The sequence below is a fragment of the Trypanosoma conorhini genome, assembly GCF_003719485.1.
Source record: "Trypanosoma conorhini strain 025E chromosome Unknown Tco_14.4_contig_00118, whole genome shotgun sequence".
NCBI classification, from domain to species: domain Eukaryota; phylum Euglenozoa; class Kinetoplastea; order Trypanosomatida; family Trypanosomatidae; genus Trypanosoma; species Trypanosoma conorhini.
In genome coordinates this window covers 20165-37635 of record NW_021704206.1, presented here as the reverse complement: position 1 = coordinate 37635, position 17471 = coordinate 20165, and the positions used below count along the sequence as shown (strand labels likewise).

The 17471-nt window shown below is 59.4% G+C and overlaps 8 protein-coding genes across 8 annotated transcripts, besides 22 other annotated features; all 8 read right to left on the bottom strand.

The window, feature by feature from the left end:
* Positions 1-33: a microsatellite.
* A 251-nt stretch (positions 34-284) lies between these two features.
* Positions 285-301: a microsatellite.
* A 30-nt stretch (positions 302-331) lies between these two features.
* Positions 332-357: a microsatellite.
* Positions 358-439: 82 nt separating this feature from the next.
* Positions 440-1333, bottom strand: Tco025E_02841 (3-oxo-5-alpha-steroid 4-dehydrogenase; the record flags this gene model as incomplete). The annotated part of the gene is made up of 1 exon (XM_029369764.1): positions 440-1333. One exon carries the CDS (start codon positions 1331-1333, stop codon positions 440-442), a length of 894 nt encoding a protein of 297 aa, XP_029230128.1.
* A 14-nt stretch (positions 1334-1347) lies between these two features.
* Positions 1348-1381: a microsatellite.
* A 1-nt stretch (position 1382) lies between these two features.
* Positions 1383-1402: a microsatellite.
* Positions 1403-2047: 645 nt separating this feature from the next.
* Positions 2048-2098: a microsatellite.
* Positions 2099-2151: 53 nt separating this feature from the next.
* Tco025E_02840 (putative protein kinase) lies at positions 2152-3963 on the bottom strand (the record flags this gene model as incomplete). Its single annotated transcript, XM_029369763.1, has 1 exon — positions 2152-3963. One exon carries the CDS (start codon positions 3961-3963, stop codon positions 2152-2154), a length of 1812 nt encoding a protein of 603 aa, XP_029230127.1.
* Positions 3964-4861: 898 nt separating this feature from the next.
* Positions 4862-4888: a microsatellite.
* A 110-nt stretch (positions 4889-4998) lies between these two features.
* Positions 4999-5028: a microsatellite.
* A 77-nt stretch (positions 5029-5105) lies between these two features.
* Positions 5106-6482, bottom strand: Tco025E_02839 (methyltransferase/D-alanine--D-alanine ligase; the record flags this gene model as incomplete). The annotated part of the gene is made up of 1 exon (XM_029369762.1): positions 5106-6482. One exon carries the CDS (start codon positions 6480-6482, stop codon positions 5106-5108), a length of 1377 nt encoding a protein of 458 aa, XP_029230126.1.
* A 408-nt stretch (positions 6483-6890) lies between these two features.
* Positions 6891-6919: a microsatellite.
* Positions 6920-7014: 95 nt separating this feature from the next.
* Positions 7015-7386, bottom strand: Tco025E_02838 (uncharacterized protein; the record flags this gene model as incomplete). Its single annotated transcript, XM_029369761.1, has 1 exon — positions 7015-7386. One exon carries the CDS (start codon positions 7384-7386, stop codon positions 7015-7017), a length of 372 nt encoding a protein of 123 aa, XP_029230125.1.
* Positions 7387-7510: 124 nt separating this feature from the next.
* Positions 7511-7546: a sequence feature (GA-rich).
* Positions 7547-7623: 77 nt separating this feature from the next.
* Positions 7624-7678: a microsatellite.
* A 250-nt stretch (positions 7679-7928) lies between these two features.
* Tco025E_02837 (D-alanyl-glycyl endopeptidase-like protein) lies at positions 7929-8801 on the bottom strand (the record flags this gene model as incomplete). The annotated part of the gene is made up of 1 exon (XM_029369760.1): positions 7929-8801. The coding sequence occupies one exon, from the start codon at positions 8799-8801 to the stop codon at positions 7929-7931; it is 873 nt and encodes a 290-aa protein (XP_029230124.1).
* Positions 8802-8941: 140 nt separating this feature from the next.
* Positions 8942-8980: a microsatellite.
* Positions 8981-9064: 84 nt separating this feature from the next.
* On the bottom strand, positions 9065-11110 carry Tco025E_02836 (uncharacterized protein; the record flags this gene model as incomplete). The annotated part of the gene is made up of 1 exon (XM_029369759.1): positions 9065-11110. One exon carries the CDS (start codon positions 11108-11110, stop codon positions 9065-9067), a length of 2046 nt encoding a protein of 681 aa, XP_029230123.1.
* Positions 11111-11198: 88 nt separating this feature from the next.
* Positions 11199-11228: a microsatellite.
* A 205-nt stretch (positions 11229-11433) lies between these two features.
* Tco025E_02835 (uncharacterized protein) lies at positions 11434-12282 on the bottom strand (the record flags this gene model as incomplete). The annotated part of the gene is made up of 1 exon (XM_029369758.1): positions 11434-12282. One exon carries the CDS (start codon positions 12280-12282, stop codon positions 11434-11436), a length of 849 nt encoding a protein of 282 aa, XP_029230122.1.
* A 322-nt stretch (positions 12283-12604) lies between these two features.
* Positions 12605-12646: a microsatellite.
* A 434-nt stretch (positions 12647-13080) lies between these two features.
* Positions 13081-13097: a microsatellite.
* Positions 13098-13398: 301 nt separating this feature from the next.
* Positions 13399-13428: a microsatellite.
* Positions 13429-13629: 201 nt separating this feature from the next.
* Positions 13630-13686: a sequence feature (GA-rich).
* An 826-nt stretch (positions 13687-14512) lies between these two features.
* Tco025E_02834 (starmaker) lies at positions 14513-16210 on the bottom strand (the record flags this gene model as incomplete). Its single annotated transcript, XM_029369757.1, has 1 exon — positions 14513-16210. The coding sequence occupies one exon, from the start codon at positions 16208-16210 to the stop codon at positions 14513-14515; it is 1698 nt and encodes a 565-aa protein (XP_029230121.1).
* A 24-nt stretch (positions 16211-16234) lies between these two features.
* Positions 16235-16277: a microsatellite.
* Positions 16278-16385: 108 nt separating this feature from the next.
* Positions 16386-16424: a microsatellite.
* Positions 16425-16801: 377 nt separating this feature from the next.
* Positions 16802-16824: a microsatellite.
* A 297-nt stretch (positions 16825-17121) lies between these two features.
* Positions 17122-17148: a microsatellite.
* Positions 17149-17334: 186 nt separating this feature from the next.
* Positions 17335-17357: a microsatellite.
* Positions 17358-17471: the final 114 nt, after the last annotated feature.

The window sequence follows — 17471 nt, the reverse complement described above, 5'->3', positions numbered from 1 at the left end:
CTCTCTCTCTCTCTCTTCTCTCTCTCTCTCTCTTTTTTTTCATTTTTCTTTTTCTTCCTTGTCACCCCCCCCACCCCCCCGCTTCTTTCGTTGCGCCTGGAGGACACTCCCACCGTGGGAGGCGGCGCGGCGCCCGGGCGTGGACGCGCACAGCCCCAGGGCCCTCAGTGTTTTTCCCCACGCACCGGGCTCCCCTCGGAGTGAACGAAGGTGAAAACAGCAACAACGGCAAGCAACACTTCCTCCTTGCCAGCTGTTTCGCTTCTCCCTCTCCCGCCTCTCTCTGTGTGTGTGTGTGTGTTTTTTAATTATTTTCTTCTCTTCCCCCACATTTTTTTTGTTTTGTTTTGCTTGTTTGCTTCGATGGGTGCGGCGGGTCCGGGGCGGGTGCCTCTCGCTGTCCCCCGCACACCCCGCTTGAGGGCCGCAGCGGCCACTTTTAGAAGAGGAATGGCAACATGCACTTCCGCTTCGCCGCCTCCGGGTCGGACTTGACGTAGCCCTTGTGCTTCTTCACCGCCCACTCCGCCATCTGCACGAAGCCGGCGAGGGTGAAGAGCCACGAGGACACCAGGCTCGTGCCGAGGGAGAACGACACCCACGAGAGCACCTCAAACGTGTAGTTCGGGCAGGAGACCAGGGAGAAGAGAACACCTTTGGGCACGGTGCGGGTCGTGTCGCCGTCGCTCCGTCGCATGCCGCTCAGCTGCTTGTGCACGGCAAAGTTCAGCAGCTCAAAGACCACCATGGCAGCCGCCGAGGCGTTCACCAGGCAGCGATTCGACGGCTCCGTGTACTGCGGGTGGCACAGCACGTAGCCGATGAACAGGGCGAAGGCCCAGTAGTACGCGCAGTTCCGGACAATGTTGCGGCGCGGCATCGTCGCGTGTGAGAACTTGTGCACAAAGAGGCTCTCCAGCTCACGCTTGACAAAGTGGGCAGTAAAGAGGCTGATGAAGAGCTTTTGTGTGTAGCCAAACCCCTTCGCGATGTTGGTGCCGTAGATGAAGGAGGGGCGCAGGGCGTAGCCGAGCATAATGGCGAGCGGCCCCGCGTACTCCACGATGAACACCGTGCGGTAGCCCACCTGTGGCCCCAAGTCCTTGTAGACAACCTCGCACCCCTCAGTCACGCCCTGCTCCTTCAGCGGCCGCTTATCCACCAGCGCGACGAGTTGCGGCTTCCCGCTCTCCGCGCCGCCGCCCGCCACCTTGAAGGACTTGCGGTTCACATCCACCGTTGGCTTGTAGGCCTTCTTGAGGTCCGCCAGTGTCGGGTTGGGGGGGAGCTGCACCACCTCCGACTGCTTCCCGACCACCACCGTCACCTTCATTCCGATTGCTTGCTTGTGTGCGTGTGTGTGTGTGTGAGGGTTTGTATGCATATATATATGTATATATATGTTGAATTTGCCTCTTCGCTCCCCCCACAGAGTTAGATACATAGAGAGGTAAAGAAAGCGATGCGTGGGGTCGTGCCCCCCCCCCCCCGACGCCCAACACACGTGAGAGGGGAAGCCACGCACTGGGGTGCCGCCGTCGGACAGGCATCCACACATAGGAAGAATGAGGGAGAGGTAAAAAAGTGGCACGAGAAGCCGCGAAGAATGCGTGGGTGTATATTCCCACCTTCGCCTCAGTTTACATTGCAATCCACAAGGGGGCTCGGTGCCGCGCCGAAGGTTGGATATCGCATAGGGACAATTCGAGTTACCCCAAGCCCGCCCCCGTATATTTTTATGTATATACACGCACGCAGACGCACCTCCCGCGAACCACACTGCCTTTTCTCACGCATTCGATAGGCGTCGCCGGTTTTCTTTGCGACTCAACACTCGCCTCCGCCTCCTCCGCCTCTCATTTGCTTCCGCCCGTTTTCGTGCAGCACAGCGTAGTGTGCGTCTGCGTCTGCGGCCGCGCGGAGTAATGAATTTCCCTTGGCACAGTGGGAGGCAACTAACGAGAAGACAAAGTCAAACGGAGCACGGGTGAGGCGCCACAACGCAGGCAGGCGGCAACGCACTGAGATGAATGGAAGCAGAAAGCACAAAACAAAAACAAAACAACACGACGACACAAGAAAAAACAGAAAAAGAAAACATAGTGGGAGTGTGCACATAGGAAGAAAGAAGAGAGGGAGAGACAAGAATGGCTAGAGGCATGCCAAAAACGGGTGACGGAGTGCGTCAGCAGCCTGCATGCGGCGGCGTGGGTCCCGCTCAAAGCAGCGTGCGATGAAGTCATTCAGTTGCATCGGCCACACTTCGGGGTGCCGCAGCGCGGGCGACACGTAATTCTCCTCGAGCGCGGCAAACATGTCCGACGCCCCCCACGCGCTGTACTCGAGTCCATTGATCATCTGCAGCAGAACACACCCAACGCTCCACGTGTCGCTTGAGGCGCAAAAGACCGGTGTGCGGCACGCCGGGCAGTTCGCGCGGCTCTCAGGGGCCCAGTACACCTCCGGCGCCATCGTGCTAAAGTCCCCGAGCTGCATGATGGGGGTGCCGAGGGGCTGGGCGAGCCCGAGGTCGCCCAGGACAACTTGGGGCAGCGGCGGCGCGGCGGCATCGCCCGGGGCGCCAGATGCCTCTTCCATGGGCAGCGGCAGCGCCGCGTTTGGCTCGGGCCCGCTCGAGACCCACGGGGAGGAGAGGAGGATGTTGTCCACCTTCACGTCCAGGTGGCAGAGGCCGCAGCTGGCGTTGAGGAAGTGCAGCGCACAGCAAAGGCTCCACGCCACGTGTTGAATTTCCCGCACGGAAAAGAGCAACACCATGACCGTGTCCCCTGCGTTGTTGACCAAAATGTCGGGAAACGAGCCCGTGGAGGAAAAGGAACCCGTACAAAGCTTGCAACGGGCTCGAATGCATTTTCGCAGCGAGGATGGGTAGAAGTCAAGTGGAAACCACATGGCATCCCTCTCCACGTCGTACATGGCATCGCCGGCCAGACTGGTCACGCGTCGAGCCCCTTGCAACAGTAAAGTCTGAAGCTGCAGGCGAGACTCAAGAGTGTTCATGGCGCCAATACATGTCGGGTGCGCCGCCTGCGCATCTTCTTCTCGTTGTGGTTCTTGTGGCTGCTGCGCATCACCTGCGTGCGTCTCACGCCGCGCCTCCAGCTCCTGCCGCAGCCTCTGCACCTCCTGCTCCAGCCAATGACGACACTCCGTCACAAGGCGGAGGAAATTGGCCTCATCCAATGACCACATCGCCTGCACCCGACTAATTTTTATGGCCACCATGCGACTTGCTTCGCCGCTGGCGGAGGCACTCGCATTGGCCGGGCCAATGCCGCTATTGTCTCGGTCGCCTGAATGTGCCGCCCCCGCCTCCTGCCGAAGCACGGCGGGAACCACAAAACCGTAGTTGCCACGACCGATGCAGCCATTTGCGCCGTTGCTGCTCGACGAGACGGAGCAGCGGCGGCGAAACTGGGCGTCCAGGCTTTCCTCGCTCACCAGGAGCGTGAAGGGAGACGACTTGGCCTCCGGGTAGCGCAAGCGTAGCTCCTGCACGGTCGGCTCCTCCGCACGGGCCGGCGGCACGGCGGTGCCGCTATCCCCCCTCCCGACGCGACCCCCGGCCTTGTCCGAGCCGGACGTCCACTCAGAGGCTTGACTTCGCTCCTCCTCATCCCAGGCCCGTTCCCCGCGCGTTGGCGCACTCCACGCATGAATAAACGCCACAACGTCCGCCGGGTGGGCGGCGACAAGGTCCATGATGAGGCGGTTCAGTATCTCCTGCACCCCACACTGCCGCACCCAGCGGTCAATAAAGAGAGGCGGCAGCGTACACCGTGCGACTCCCGGCGTTGCATCCTCTATTTGCTCCCTGCTTCCATTCTTACTTCTTGCGTTGGCTTTTTCAGAGTAGGTCCGTTCTTCCATCGCGGCCGCGCCCCCCGCGGCGTCGCTCTTGCACCGCAGATGGAGGAGGAGGAGGAGGAGGAAAAAAACCATTTCGGCCCCACGTGGTGCCCCTGCTGGGGGGAGGTGCAGCCCAACAGGACACACACATAAACATACGTACACACAGTACAAAAAAAGAGAGGGGGCGCAACCCGCGCACAGCGCATGGTGGACGCGCTACCAGCAGCCCCCACCACCGTGCCTTCCGGGGCACGCACGCGAAGTAGTGATGACGACAACAGAAGAGTCCACACAAAGACCCAAACAGATACTTATATATATATACGTATATGTACTGATAGCTAGGAAAGGAAGAAAAGAAGAACAAGATTGCCTTAACAAACAAACAAAAAAAGCCCACTTCCTCTTGTTCGCAAGCATCTGTGTTCCCTCGTCGTCTTTTTTATTCCACACTCATTACTGTCTCAGCGACCCACCGCGTGTGGGCACTCTAAATCTATGGCTTTATAGTTGCAGTGCGTTGCGGCCTGTTGATGGGGCCGGCGCCGCGACAGGCGCACCCCACAGAGGGAGAAAAAAGCGGGGAAGAGCGAATAGGGGGATCGGCGCCCAACAACAAGGATGACCCCTATCTTTTTTGTTTTTCGCTTTCTTCCTCTGGGCGTGTGGCGGGGGACACCGCTGACCGGCGGCGAGTTGGCCGACAACTGCGCAAGACGAACTTTCTCCCCCACAAGCAAAGAAAACCGCCGCCACAACAAAACCGCAATCGCAATACCGAGAGCCGCAGGAGGGAAATAGGGACGAGCAAACACTGTAGACAGAGATACACGTCGGCCGTTCCCCCACCGCTTCTCCGATGAGCTCTCGTGGTTAGTTGCAATGGCACACGTAAATAAATCAAAAAAAAAAGAAGTCCGCCAAACGCTCCCCAGCGCCTTCCTTCGTCCCTTATATGCACCTGCACAATAATTGATATATGCAGGCATGTATGTGCGTGTGGGTGTGTGTGTGTAATGTAATCATGAAATTCATAGGGTAATTGCTTCAGGGCCGTCGCCCAGCAAAGTTTCACATCTATGCAAACAGGTCCAACTACACGATTGGGAAGCCAGAAGCTAATGGAAAAAAGAAAAAAAGAAAGAAAGAAAGAAAGGGCAGCAGCCGTCAAGCACGGACAAGGATGGCCATAATGACGAGGATGGTAATCCATGCGCCGTTCCCTAACGCTCCTACCTCTTGGCAGTTGTGCCGTGCAGCGCACTGCTGCCGCTGTGGCTGCTGCTGCTGCTGCTGCTAGACGAACTTATTCCAGCGGAGGAAGTAGACGGTGCACCTGCCGTTGGCGTGCTTGACACGGAAGGGAACGCTGAGGACAGGGATGCGGAGGCGGATGCACCGCTGCCTTTGCCCCTTGCGGCCCGCTTCTTTAGCATACGCTCCGCCTCACGGTCCTCTTTCTCCTTGTACCACGCCCGCTTCTTTTCCCGCAACATCTGCCGTATGTTCTTTCCCTCTAGCGTGCGAGGCGTGGGGGAAGAGGGGAAAATGACACTGCGACAGTTGCTTGTCCCACAGCTGCACGCAAAGGGCGGCATTTGTTCGTCGCACAGGGTGGCGTAGTCAAGCGTCAGTTCCTCGCCCACGTTTATTGTCCGCTTCGCCACCAGCGTGAGGGTGCGGCCCTGCATGAACTGCATGTTTGGCTCACACGAGTGCCGAATCGCCACCGCCTGGTGCAGCCGATCCCCACGCAGAATAACGCAGCCGACGGTGGGGTCCTCCTCGCCCAGTTTGTAGAGCGCCTGGGCAACGACAGGGACGGGGTGGACGGCGTCGCAGAAGAGGCTTTTGCCGGCCCGCACCGTCTTGCGCGCGCGCGTGGAGAAGTTTCCCTTCGAGTCGTGGCTGATGAAGTACCACGGGCGCCGCGCCGCCTGCTCCCGCACCGCGCGGAGTATGGCGTTGCGAATGAACCGGTCGTGGTCCCACGACTTGTCGCCCTGCACCATCACATCCGCAAAGTCGCCGCCGTCCTTCTCGTCGTACCACATCCCACAGTTGGGGTTGATCTCCAGAAAGTACACGTCCCCCTTGGCGTCGATGCGGAAGTCCACGCGGCCGTAGCCGACGCCGTTCATGATGTGCCGAAACGCGTTGCGGGCGGTGTCGATGATGAGGGGGTAGGCAGGGTCGTTGTGCGGCAGGAAGCCGTAGGCGCTGTCGTCGCACTCCATCGTCCACTTCTTCTCAAAGTAGGCAAAGTCGTCGTCGTTCTCCAGGAACTTAAACATGAGCGGCTTAAAGACCTTCACCCCAAACTGGCTGCCGCTGTCCGCGCAGGCGAGGACGGTGCCCTCGCGGCCGCGAATAAACTCCTCGACGAGGGCGTGGTTAAACTCCCCCAAAAAGGCCTGCACCTTCACCTTCAGCTCATCCAAGGTGTCACAGCGGTTGTCCTTGTGTATTCCCACCGAGGCGTAGCCAGAAAGGTGCTTCACAATCACAGGAAAGCGGAGGTGGCGACACTTCTTCGCCAGCCCCTCCGTGTTTTCCAGCAGCACAAAGTTGGGCGTATTCACCCCCGCCGCGCCGACGAGCAGCTTCATGTCAATCTTACTTGGCTCAAAGCTATGCGAGTCGGTGCCGGTGAAGGCGGCGTTGTACTCCTCCAGCGCCTCCACCACGTCAATGCCTGCCCGCTTTTCGTCCTTCCCGCCGTCGCAGAGGTTGAAGAAGACGTCGAACTTGTTGGAGGTCACCAACTCCCGCACATGGCGATAGGCGTCGCTCTTCTGCAGGGCCACCTCGGTGAAGGCGTACCGCTTTTTGTCCTTCACCCAGTGAGCGGGGCTGCAGTGGAAGTTGTCAATCTCCGCCGTCACCGAGTCGCTGCCCTCGTAGCTGCTGTTGAGCACACACACGCGCAGCTTGGGCGCGGCAGCGCCTCCCTTCGAGTCACGCTTGCGTTTTGCGCGACGCGCATTTGCTCCGCCGCCGACGTGTGCGGACGACGACGTCGTCGTCGTCGTCGTCGTCGTCGTCGCCCCTTTTACGCGCCTCCGCTTCAGCTCCGCCGTCCGCTGCGGCGCTTTCCTTGCCGGCTTCTTCCGCCCCAGCGAGGCGGCACCGCAGCTGCCGTTACTGCCGCTCCCCACGCCGCCGCCGCCGCCGCCGTCTGCTGCCGCTGATGTGACCGCCGTTGCGGTGGCCGCCGCCGGTGTTACCGCCGGGCGGGTGCGACACGCTGACGGCGGGCGCCGCCGCGTTGTGGCCGCCGTGACTGTGCGCGTGTCCCGCCGCCGATGGGACGCCCGCGTGCGGCGCCGCAGTCCCGTGACCCCGGCCGGGGCCGAAGCCCTTCGGCGGCGTCGCCGCGGAGGCGCTCGTCGCCCGGCACCGCCGCGCGTCCCACGCGGCCGAAGCCGCCGTCGCCATCACCGCCGACCACGCGGCGTCGCACAGTGCGGCCGGGGCGACGATGCCCGAGCACCGCAGGGCCAACCTGAGCATCACTGCGAACCCGGCTGCTACAGCTGCGAGAAGAATATAAATAAATAAGCGTAAATAAGCAACAACACACAGCCGTTGAAAGAGGAGTCAAAGACCTCAGAGCGCGAAGCAACGCAAAGACCGTTCCCTCTCCCTCTCCCCCCTCTCTCTCTCTCTCTCTACATAAACATGTCACATAATACACACATATATCTCACATCCTCGTCCGCGTCGTGTTGCGGCAATTTCAAAGGGGGGAAAAAGCAAAACAGAAAAAAATATTGAAAAAAAATAAACAACGACGACAAAAAAACTATGAGATGTTAAACCATCCACAAAACAAAAGAAAAGCCCACAATTAGACATATCTACGGGGGGAAAAAATCTAGGCAAAACACATGCATCCTCACACTTGCACGGCACAAACACACCCACACAGCCACGGGAGGCACTGATTCGCGCTTTTTCGCACAGGCGCACTCAAGACGGCGCGTGCTGCACGAGAGGCCCCGCACCGCAGCACCCCCTTTAGGCGGCACGGCGGAGTTCCGCTAACAGCAACGTCAGAGGTCACCCGCATCGTCGTCTTCAAGATTGAGGGCAAGCTTGCCCTTTCGAACAAGCCCCAGCACTCGAGCACCTGAAGGGTCCTGCAGCACCGCCTCCTTGCCGTTTTCCCAGTAGAAGCGCAGCACGCGCGAGTAGTTCCTGCCGGCCCACGGCGCGTTGTCAAAGTTCTGCTCCGCAATGTACACCAACTGGGGCTGCAGCCGCTCCCTTCGCAGCGCACGGAGCCTGTCCGCCCCGCCCGCGGCCGCCACGTCATCCTCCACCTGCACCACGACTGCAACGTGCCCCCCGGGAAGGCCCTCCTCGCTCTGCGCGGGCCACACGACAATGTCCGCAAACCTTGGGGCGAGACGCTTGCGCAGCTTCGCCGTCGTGGCCGCGTCGTAGTTTGCGATCCGCACGGGCTCATACCGTCGTCTCTTCCCACCGACCTCCCCCTCTAGCGGGTTGTAGAAGTATTTGGACGTCCACACGTCCTGTGGCGTATCCGCCGGAAGGTGCGTGACGCCCCTGTGATGAAAGAGGAAGCGCGCCACGTACTCCGTGGAGAGCCAGGGCGTCCCCGAGAAGTAATTCCCTGCGGCCCCGTCGTTGTAGTCAAGAACGAAGTCTGGCCGCCCAAAGCGTGTGACGACGAGCCGCATGGCCTTGTAGCTCCGGTGGCAGTTGCTGAACGCCGGGACACTGAACGCGTAGCCCAGCAGCGTGCCGAGGTCCGTGCTGCAGTGCTCCAGTGGGTCAAAGTGCGGGTCCGTCTCCCGCGAGGGGGCGCCCCCGGTGCTGCCGCGCCACCCCCAAAGCAGGTATCCACCGCAGAGCAACGCACACACCAGAGGGACTACCTTGCAAATCGACTTGCTCTTCATTTTGCTGAAGGCCAATGCCTATTCCTTTTATTTTTCCTCCACTGGGAATAGTATTTCAAACACACACAAAAAAAAACCCTTCAAAAAGAAGGCATCAAAAGGCAAAACACATGCACCCTCACAATTGCACGGTGCAAACGCACACACACACACACACACACACACACACACACACACACGGGAGACACTGTTTCGCGCTTCTTCGCACAGGCGCACACAAGACGGCCCCACGGAGAAAAATAACGAATGCTTGTCGTTCTGCTTCAGTAGACACATCGGCAGTCACAGCCCATTGGGCAGCAACTTACATTCTTATCTTCCCACCAAGCAATGATGTGGGCAACGTGTCCGCCGTGCCCACAGTACGCACACTGCACAACGATACACCCCTCGTTTTTAGCGGGGAGTAAGAGAGCATCGTCACTAGTTGCAGAGTTACTGGTAGAAGCGCTGGCAGCGACGCCACCAGGCCCCCGTCTTGTGCCCCGCAGCAAAGGGAGCCCGCAGACGGCACATTCGGTGATCGGTAGGTGGGACGCATGGACGACAGCGTCACCGCCGCCAGCGCACGCCGCCCGTTCCCCGGTCGTGCTGGCGAGAGGCTGCGGTAGTTGTTTGGCACGGTACGCGCTCATGATGGCGTCCCTCGCAAGCTCCGCCTCACGGAACTTGTTGTTGGAGCCCACCGCGGCAAATATCATAGCCACGAGCGAGACGCAACGATAACTCTCGACGGGGTCAATGAGGTGGGCGGTGAGGTCGAACGGCGTGGGCCGATCGTTGAGCACGGCTGGCAGTAACAGGCAGCAGATGGCCACCCCCGCCCAAAACGGCCTCCGCTGCTTCTGCAAGGCCTTGACGAGCTCATGTAGCGCGGGAACCAGCAGCTGCAATGCGTAGCGCAACGAGGCATGCGGCGACACCCCCTTTACCAAATGACGCAACATCAAAAACAAGTTTGACACGCTGTTTAGCATCTTTCCGTCGCGAGAAATGCGGGCATTCAGGCACAGAGCCGCAGCTGGGTTCTCGGCGTAAAGGCAGACGTCGTTTAGCTCGTAGGCGTCGGTGCGCAAGACGTTGCTTGGAACCAGCAGCGATGGCAGCACCGCCCCAGACAGGTCACTTCGGACCGACGTCATGCGCAGCGCCTGCTGCGCGCGTCGGCTGTGCTGATCACAATGATGTGGGGGGTGTTGGCTATGATACCCATGCTGCCCCGCGGCCTCCATGTAGCCCGTGCGATACCCGCTCCAGCCCACCCCACAGTTATGCGGCACCACCCCAGACGACTCGGCTTGCAGTATTTGGGGCTGTGTCGTGCCGGGCGCGGCTTCGCCGTCCGCCTCTTCCTCGCTGTTCATGGTACTGCGCGGAAGCCGGCGCATTCCCCATGCGATGACGTCGCCACGGGGCATAAACACAGCAGCGAAGCCGCGCCCGGCACGCTGCACTCTGCTCCCCCCCACCTCATCCAGAAAGTGCATGCCACGCCCTTGTCGGGGGTAGCTGCTGCCCCCGAGCTCCTCCTCCAGCGAGGTCATGTTTCCAGAGGAGACGTGACCCATGAGAAAATGCTGGCGCGCGGGCACGACGCAGCCCACGTCCAGCTCCAGTGCGGCCCACCAACTAGAGAGAAACGCAAAATCGGACAAAAACGGCGATGCCGCAACTCCGACGGCGCCGCTCCCACGACCATTTTTCTGCTTTTGCCTGACACCGCCGCTGTGTTTATTGCCGTTGCTGCCGCCGCCTCCCAGGGCTGGATGCACCTCCACCGGGGCGATGCCCGCCGCCAATTCGGTCTGCGACGTCAAGGCGACGGCAGCGGCAGCGGCGGCCTGCGTGGCGCGGCGGTACGCGGGACCGCCCCCCGCGTCGCCCAAGCACGCGTCAAGGTACGTTTTTTTGGGCTTCGGCAGGCGCGCTAGCACCTCCTCCATGAGGAACGAGCGGAGCCTGACAACCGAACGCTCCGCGTCGGGGCCGGTGCTCGTCTGGCGCCCGTCGCTCAGCTGCCACAGGCACGGCTCCTTCGGGTACGCAACGCTGAAGATGACGTCCCACTCCACGCACACGACGAGGGGCGGGGTGCCGGGGTCCAGCTGCGCACCGCCCGCAACGACACGCTCGAGACGAACCGCGACGGTCATCTTCCCGCTGGGGTGCTGCACGAGGTCACCAACAGCAAAGGGGCGACTACGAGGGGAGTGGCGCCGCAGCGCCTCCGCAGGCGCAAGGCCGTCGAAGGATGCGGCAAGGCGCTTGGCAACGTCCACGTCGTGCCTGACCGCATCCACGCACGACATGCTGTTCCGCTGATCCAGCCTCGTTGGGCAATGCTTCGCTGGAGGCGTTTTATTCCTCGTGTAAGTACGTATATAAATACGCTGGTTTTGTATGGGTGTGTGTGTGTGTGCGTTTGTGGAGTAAGGGAGGGAAAAACACATGAGGGGAAAGGGCGACACGCCGGAAGAAAACAACAACAAGAACAAGTAAGCAAACAGAGAGCTCACACGGGCTACATGCACGCAGACGGTTCCTCCCTCACGCCCCAGTGAAATGTATCCGAGCCACCCATTTCATCGACTCCCTCACTCAACCGCCGCGCCGCGTCACACGCCGTCCTCACTCAGAACTCCTCTAATTTGGGCTCCGGGCCGTACATAATCTTTTCACCAAACAACGACTTCGTCTGCCACTCATCCCGCAGCCGCTCCTCCACCCTAGGCTCAATGAACTTCTTGAAAAACCACGACCGTCGCACCGAGACCTGCTTCCAATAGTTGTGCAGCCGCACCTGCGACTTGGAGTAAAACTTCACGATGGACTCCTGGAGCACCTCCAACATGGATGGGCCGGCAGCGGAGAAGTACATCTCCTCCGCCTCGAGCGCCGTGACGGGCCGGCCCCCATCCTTGCGGCGCCTCACCTCCTGCTCCACGGCCAGGTAAAGCTCCTCGCGGAATTGGGCAGGAGGCTTAAACTCCAGGTCCGTCCAGTGCCCGCCGCTGTACCCCTTCACCTGCGGAAAGCGCACAAGGTTTTTGGCAAGCTCCGGCACCTCGTCCTTGTTGACCTCGTAAAACTTAAGCCCCGGGAGTCGCTCGGCGCTCTGGTGGCAGAGAAACTCAAAGCTCTTGTCCACGGCGTTACAGGCGGTGCAGCGGTTCTGGTGGTAGCGCACCACCATCACATCATCGCTCTTCGCGAAGTACTGCAGCTTCTCCCGCATCTCCTCCACGGAGCGGATGGGTTTGACGCACTTTGTGGGGAAGTTTGTCCAGATTGGGTTCAACGCACGCTCGTTTTTGGTGCTCAACCCGCTGCGAATCCCCGCGCTGTTCATCATGAGCGATTTCATTTTGTGCGACTGGGACTGGTAGAGCTCGAGCTTCTCCCGACGCTGCCGAATCCCCTCAATGACCCTCGCACCACCGCCCCCCGCGGCGGGAGCATCCTGAAAGGGATCTTGGCTCATCACGGCTCGGCCTCGCCACGCAGCCCACCAGCAACGACTGACCCACGCGCTCGCGTCCTCGCCAGGCGGTTGCTGCAGTCGCCTCCCCTCTGCTTGACTCTGCGGGAGTGGTGCTCCTGCCCCCTCCCCCTCCCCGTGGTACGCTGCTTGCCTCCCACGCTGCGGCCCTGGCAGGACGCACGCGCGAGGGAGAGAAAAATCGAGTGTCGGGAGCGAATGGAAACAAGAGAGAGAGAGGAGGGACAAAAAATAACGTCAGCGGCGGGGGCGGAGGTCGGACAAACACCCCGACCGAAGGAGGCAGACCAACAGAGAGGAGCAGAGGCAGGCAGGCAGGCAGGCAGGCAGGCAGACAGGCAGGCAGCGGGGAAAGGGAGATTGAAAGAAAACGGAATTGAAGGCGAACAGGAGAATTGCGGCTGAGCACACGAAGTATGACATTGCAAAACACACACGCACACAAAACGGCAAAAAAAAAAAACGAAAAAACGGGGGCGCGGGAAGTGAGCGGTGAGAGCGAGATATCACCCCCGCCGGTGTCTACGGACGCCACCCACTCCCACCGAGAGCCCAATCTCCTCGCCCTTAGTTTTCGTTTTCTTTTTTCTCTTCTATTTTCCAAAAGGAATAGATAAACAAAATAAAAAACAGAATAAAAAGCACTATAGAAGATGTGTAGAGCCCGCTGCCCCCGCGCACTCGCTTACCACCACCACCGTCACCGCCGCCGCCACCTGCCCTCTTCCTCTCTGCAGTGTGTTTTTTTTTCTTTCCTCTTGCCTCCGCTCCCCTTCAAACATATATATATATATATAATTTGCACATTATACACGCTGGTGCAGAGACATACATATGCGGTGCGAGCGCCACGGCGGAGCGAAGTGTGAGCTGCGCACGCCGCGCCACACCACTAGGGAGGAGCCAGCCGGCTGCCACCCAACGGTGGCATTGACGACGACGATGGCACCCACACCACACAGCAAAGGAGAGATCAACAACAGCAAGTAAAAGAAGACACGAAAATGAAGGCAACAAAACGCGGAGCGCAAGCAAAAAAGGGGAATAAAGATCTAATTCAAGAAACACAAGAGGAAAACCGTAAACTATTCTGCGAGCGTTTGTTTGTTGGTTTGTTTTTCCTGTTTGCTGTTCTCGGCGTTCGTTCCAGTATCCCTTCCGTTTCTTCCCCTCAATGGATCTTTTCTCGGTAAAGAGAGCGCCACGGTGGGAGAGTGACACACATACGGGCAGGCACATTGTTACGGGCGGTGTCCCCTGACTCCTTCCTCGACCTCAATTCCGCTGCACGACGGCACCCCGCAACCACCACCGCCTCCCACACACACGCTCTCTCTCTCTCTCCTCCGCGCTCTCTCTCTCTCTCTGCCCCGCTCCTTCACTCTCGTCCAACCCACCACCAGCGACATTCAAAAATAAATATTGTTTGCCGCATGCGTGGGTAGTCGTGTCACTTGCCTCTCTCCTTCTCGCCCTGCTCCTCCGTCCTTCCTACATGATTTACATACAAGGCCTCGGGGCCTCCTTTCCCTGTCGGCGCCGCCGCTTGGCTTGTACTCTTCCTCCCCCGACTCGTACGTCAAACCCAACCCCCTTTTCGCCCCCTCATCATGGGACTTTTCCCTCGCCCTTCCTCCCGTCACCACCTGTCAAGGCCTTGCGAGCAACTCACGTGGGACCGACGTACGAAACAAGGTGAGACACAAACCAAACACACACGTACACAAAGAGAAAGAAAGAAAAATATCAACCTAAACAAAAGATGCTTACATAATGGCTTTCAAAGCGAGAGGGAAAACTACAATGAACGAGGAGGAATGCAAGGAGAACGGGAGGGAGAAATGAAGCCAGAAAAACCATGCGTCTCCAGAATAGGGTCCTCAAGCAGCAAGCCGTCATCCCTCGCTTCTTTTCTTTACGTCTTGATGAGAACTGTGATGATGTGTGTGTAGGTCTACGCATATACATCAACACAGGAGTACACAGGCGGAGCTTTTTTTTTTCTGTCCTTTTTTCCTCCTCGTTCGGTTCACGGTGTTCAGCTATAGCATTGCGCCCTCTACTGGCCCTCAGCAAAATAGCACTGCCACACCACCTCTCTTAGACGGTGCTTCGCATCGTTTCGGTGGCCCTCTTTCCTTTACGCCCCTGCTTCCCCCTCTCCAAAAAATAAAATCCTTTCCCCTAGCTAGTGAATACGACATGCCAGTCACTACAGTTCGTCAAAATTGTCTGAGACCTTCTGCCCCTTATCATTGCTGGGCTCTTCGACTTTGCCGTTTGACACCGAAACTGGCAGAGGGTTGGATTTTTTTGGAGAGCTCTTTGGCCCCAACTCGTCACCACCGGCAGCCACGTTTGCGTTCAGCGTTCCCTTCCTTGCATCAGGAGCATCGCCCAACTCGTAGAAAGGATCCTCCCGGTCACTCTTAGCCAGACTCGAACCACGAGAACTTGAACTCATGCTACTACTTGACATCGAGGGACGTGAGGAAGGCTTATGCGGAGCCTCAACTTCCGCCGCGGAGAGCGGTTTCGCCTGGTGCTTTTCCTTGGGGGAAGAGGTGGAGGACTCAAAGTCATCGTCCTCGGCGTACTCGTCCTTCTTTGGGGACTCATGCTGCACCTCCTCTGGGGCCTCAACTTTCAGTGCGGAGAGCGGTTCCACCTGGTGCTTTTCCTTGGGGGAAGAGGTGGAGGACTCAAAGTCATCGTCCTCAGCGTACTCGTCCTGTTTTGCTTCAATTTCTTGCTGTGGTTCCTCCTTGGCCTTCTCAAGAGCGACGAGAGCCTCGACAGAGAGTGGCTCCACTCCCTGCTTCTTTTGCTCTGAATGTGACACTGATTGTTTTTCGGCGCTGTGCTTACCTAGTTCTTCCTTTCTGTGGTCATAGGAGCTGCACGACGACGATGATGAGTCCATCGAGGATGATGAATAGGACGCGGAGGACTGGCGTTTTAGGTTGGCCGTTGCAGCAGGCTTGGGTTCCACCGCTGCCTCTAGTTTTGTATCGGCCTCCTGCGGGGTCTCACTCCGCATGGGTGTGTGCGGGGAGGAATGGTATCCGGCAGAATACTTCTCCTCCTCTACAGCCGCTACAGCTGCTAGCGTCACGGCTGCGGCAGGGATGGCCTCGGCTTTCTCCGCTGCTGGCATTTCTTTCTTTGCTGTTCTCGTTGGCGCCGTTTCGGCGTGTTTCGCCTTTGGTACATCGCGGCGCGGCGCCGTGGTGGCAGACTTGGCGTTCGCTCGCCTCGGTACTGACGCCGGCCTGTGCTGCTCAGCCGCCGCGCCGGCCGGGGCCGATGCGGGCTGCTGCCTGCGTGCATACCCACCGTGCCTCCGCCGCGACTGCCGACGGCCGCCGCTGGTGGATCTGCTGTTCTCCAGAGGCGGGTGCGGCCCGCGTTTGCTCGCCGAACGTTGCTGCTGCTGCTGCTGCTGCTGCTCCTCCTCATCCTCTTCTTCGGCGCGCCGCTGCGACGCGTAACCCTTTTTGGCCGAGAGCTCCTCCAACTCCCGCTGGCGGCGCCGCTCAAAGCGCCGACGTTCCACCTCGCGGCGCTGTCGCGCTAGTCGCCGCTGTCGCTGCATCTCGCTCCGCCGCTCGGCAAGTTCGCGGATCAGCATCTCACGGCGGGCCCAGTACGGCGCCAGGTGTGGGTCGTCAAGGTCGTTGTACGGGGGCAAGTACCGCTCCTGAACGGGGCCCAGCGAGAACTCCACGGTGCGCGGGGGGGCACGAATCGTAGACTGCTGCAGCGTCGCCGCCGGTGTCGGCGTGAGTTGACTGTTCGCCTCTTGCGAAGGGAGCGGGACGTACGTCGCCGACTGCTGGCGCCCCGAGCCGCCGAACGCGTCACGGCCCCGCGGCTGAGACGGTTTGATGGGTGGCAACGCCTTCGACATTTTCTTCGCCTCGCCGCTCCGCGCCTGCTGCTGCTGCTGCTGCTCCTTCTTCTTCTTCTGGTTGCTGTGTAATTTGCGTGTGCGACGAGGAGGCAGATGAAAGTCGCCCCTCGCCTCGCCTCGCCTTTTTATTTTCTCTCCTTCCTCACTGCCTCTCGCGTTGCTTCACCCTCAATGTGTATGTATGTATCTGGGCGAGTGTGTGTGAATGTGTAGGCCACTACCGAGACGCCTATCACGCTGCTACACTTTTCCTTCCCTCGTGCACGCACACGCGCTCCCGCCGTGCCTGTGCGCACTTGTGCAATGCTGTGCTAAGCTGTAGCGCTCGCGGTCCCGCTAGTAGCCGGGTTGCGTGCACGCACACAGACGGGGGGGGGGGGGGGGACGCAAACAGCAGCCAGGAAAAGAAGGGGCATCCCGCACGCGCAGCAGCACCGCTCGCCTCGGAAGAAAGCCACGGTGCCTTGGGCCGCGTACCCCCGGAGAGGCCGGCACGCACGCCACGGCGCAGCGAGGGGGCCGCGGGCGGTGAAGCGGGTTGGCCGAAACAATAATCAAAAAAAAAAAAAGGGGGGGGGGCGCCACAGAAAAAAAAGAAAGAAAGAAGGAAATGGGGCGGCGCTCTTAACGGCCACAGTTCTCTTCACTGCCGATGCTGATAGCTGCTCCCTGCCCCGCCGCCCTTTAGGAAAGAGAAAAAGAGAAGAATGGTTGCTTCGCTTCCTCGCCTCGTTGCCACGCGTGTGTAAAGCCCAAAAACACACACACGCGTGTGCGCGTACGTGTGCGTGTGTGTGGCAGCACCCGCCGGGCGACGCGCGCCACTTCCGCCGCACACCGAGGCGAGAGCAAACGCCGTCACTGGCGGCTACGCGGGCCAATGATTTATTTATTTTTTTTTTTCCCCCCACTCACACACAAACACACGCAAACACGCGCAGAGGCTGTCGGGCACGGGGACATGCACCACGGAGACTTTCGGGGCCCGATGTGCGGCAGCGGGCGGGCGGGCGGGAGGCAAAACAGCAGAAGAAGAAAATGGAAAACACACAGCGAACAAAAAAAACGGGCCAACAACGAAAAGAGTGGTCAAACATAATCACACACGCACGCACACGCCCATACATATATATATATATATATACTCAGTTAGTTATATCCATTCATTCATCGTCCGCGCGCGGCACACGCCCTTGAGCGAAAAGTCGAGAAACAACGAAAACAAACTCCCCCTCCCCACACACACACACACGCAGAA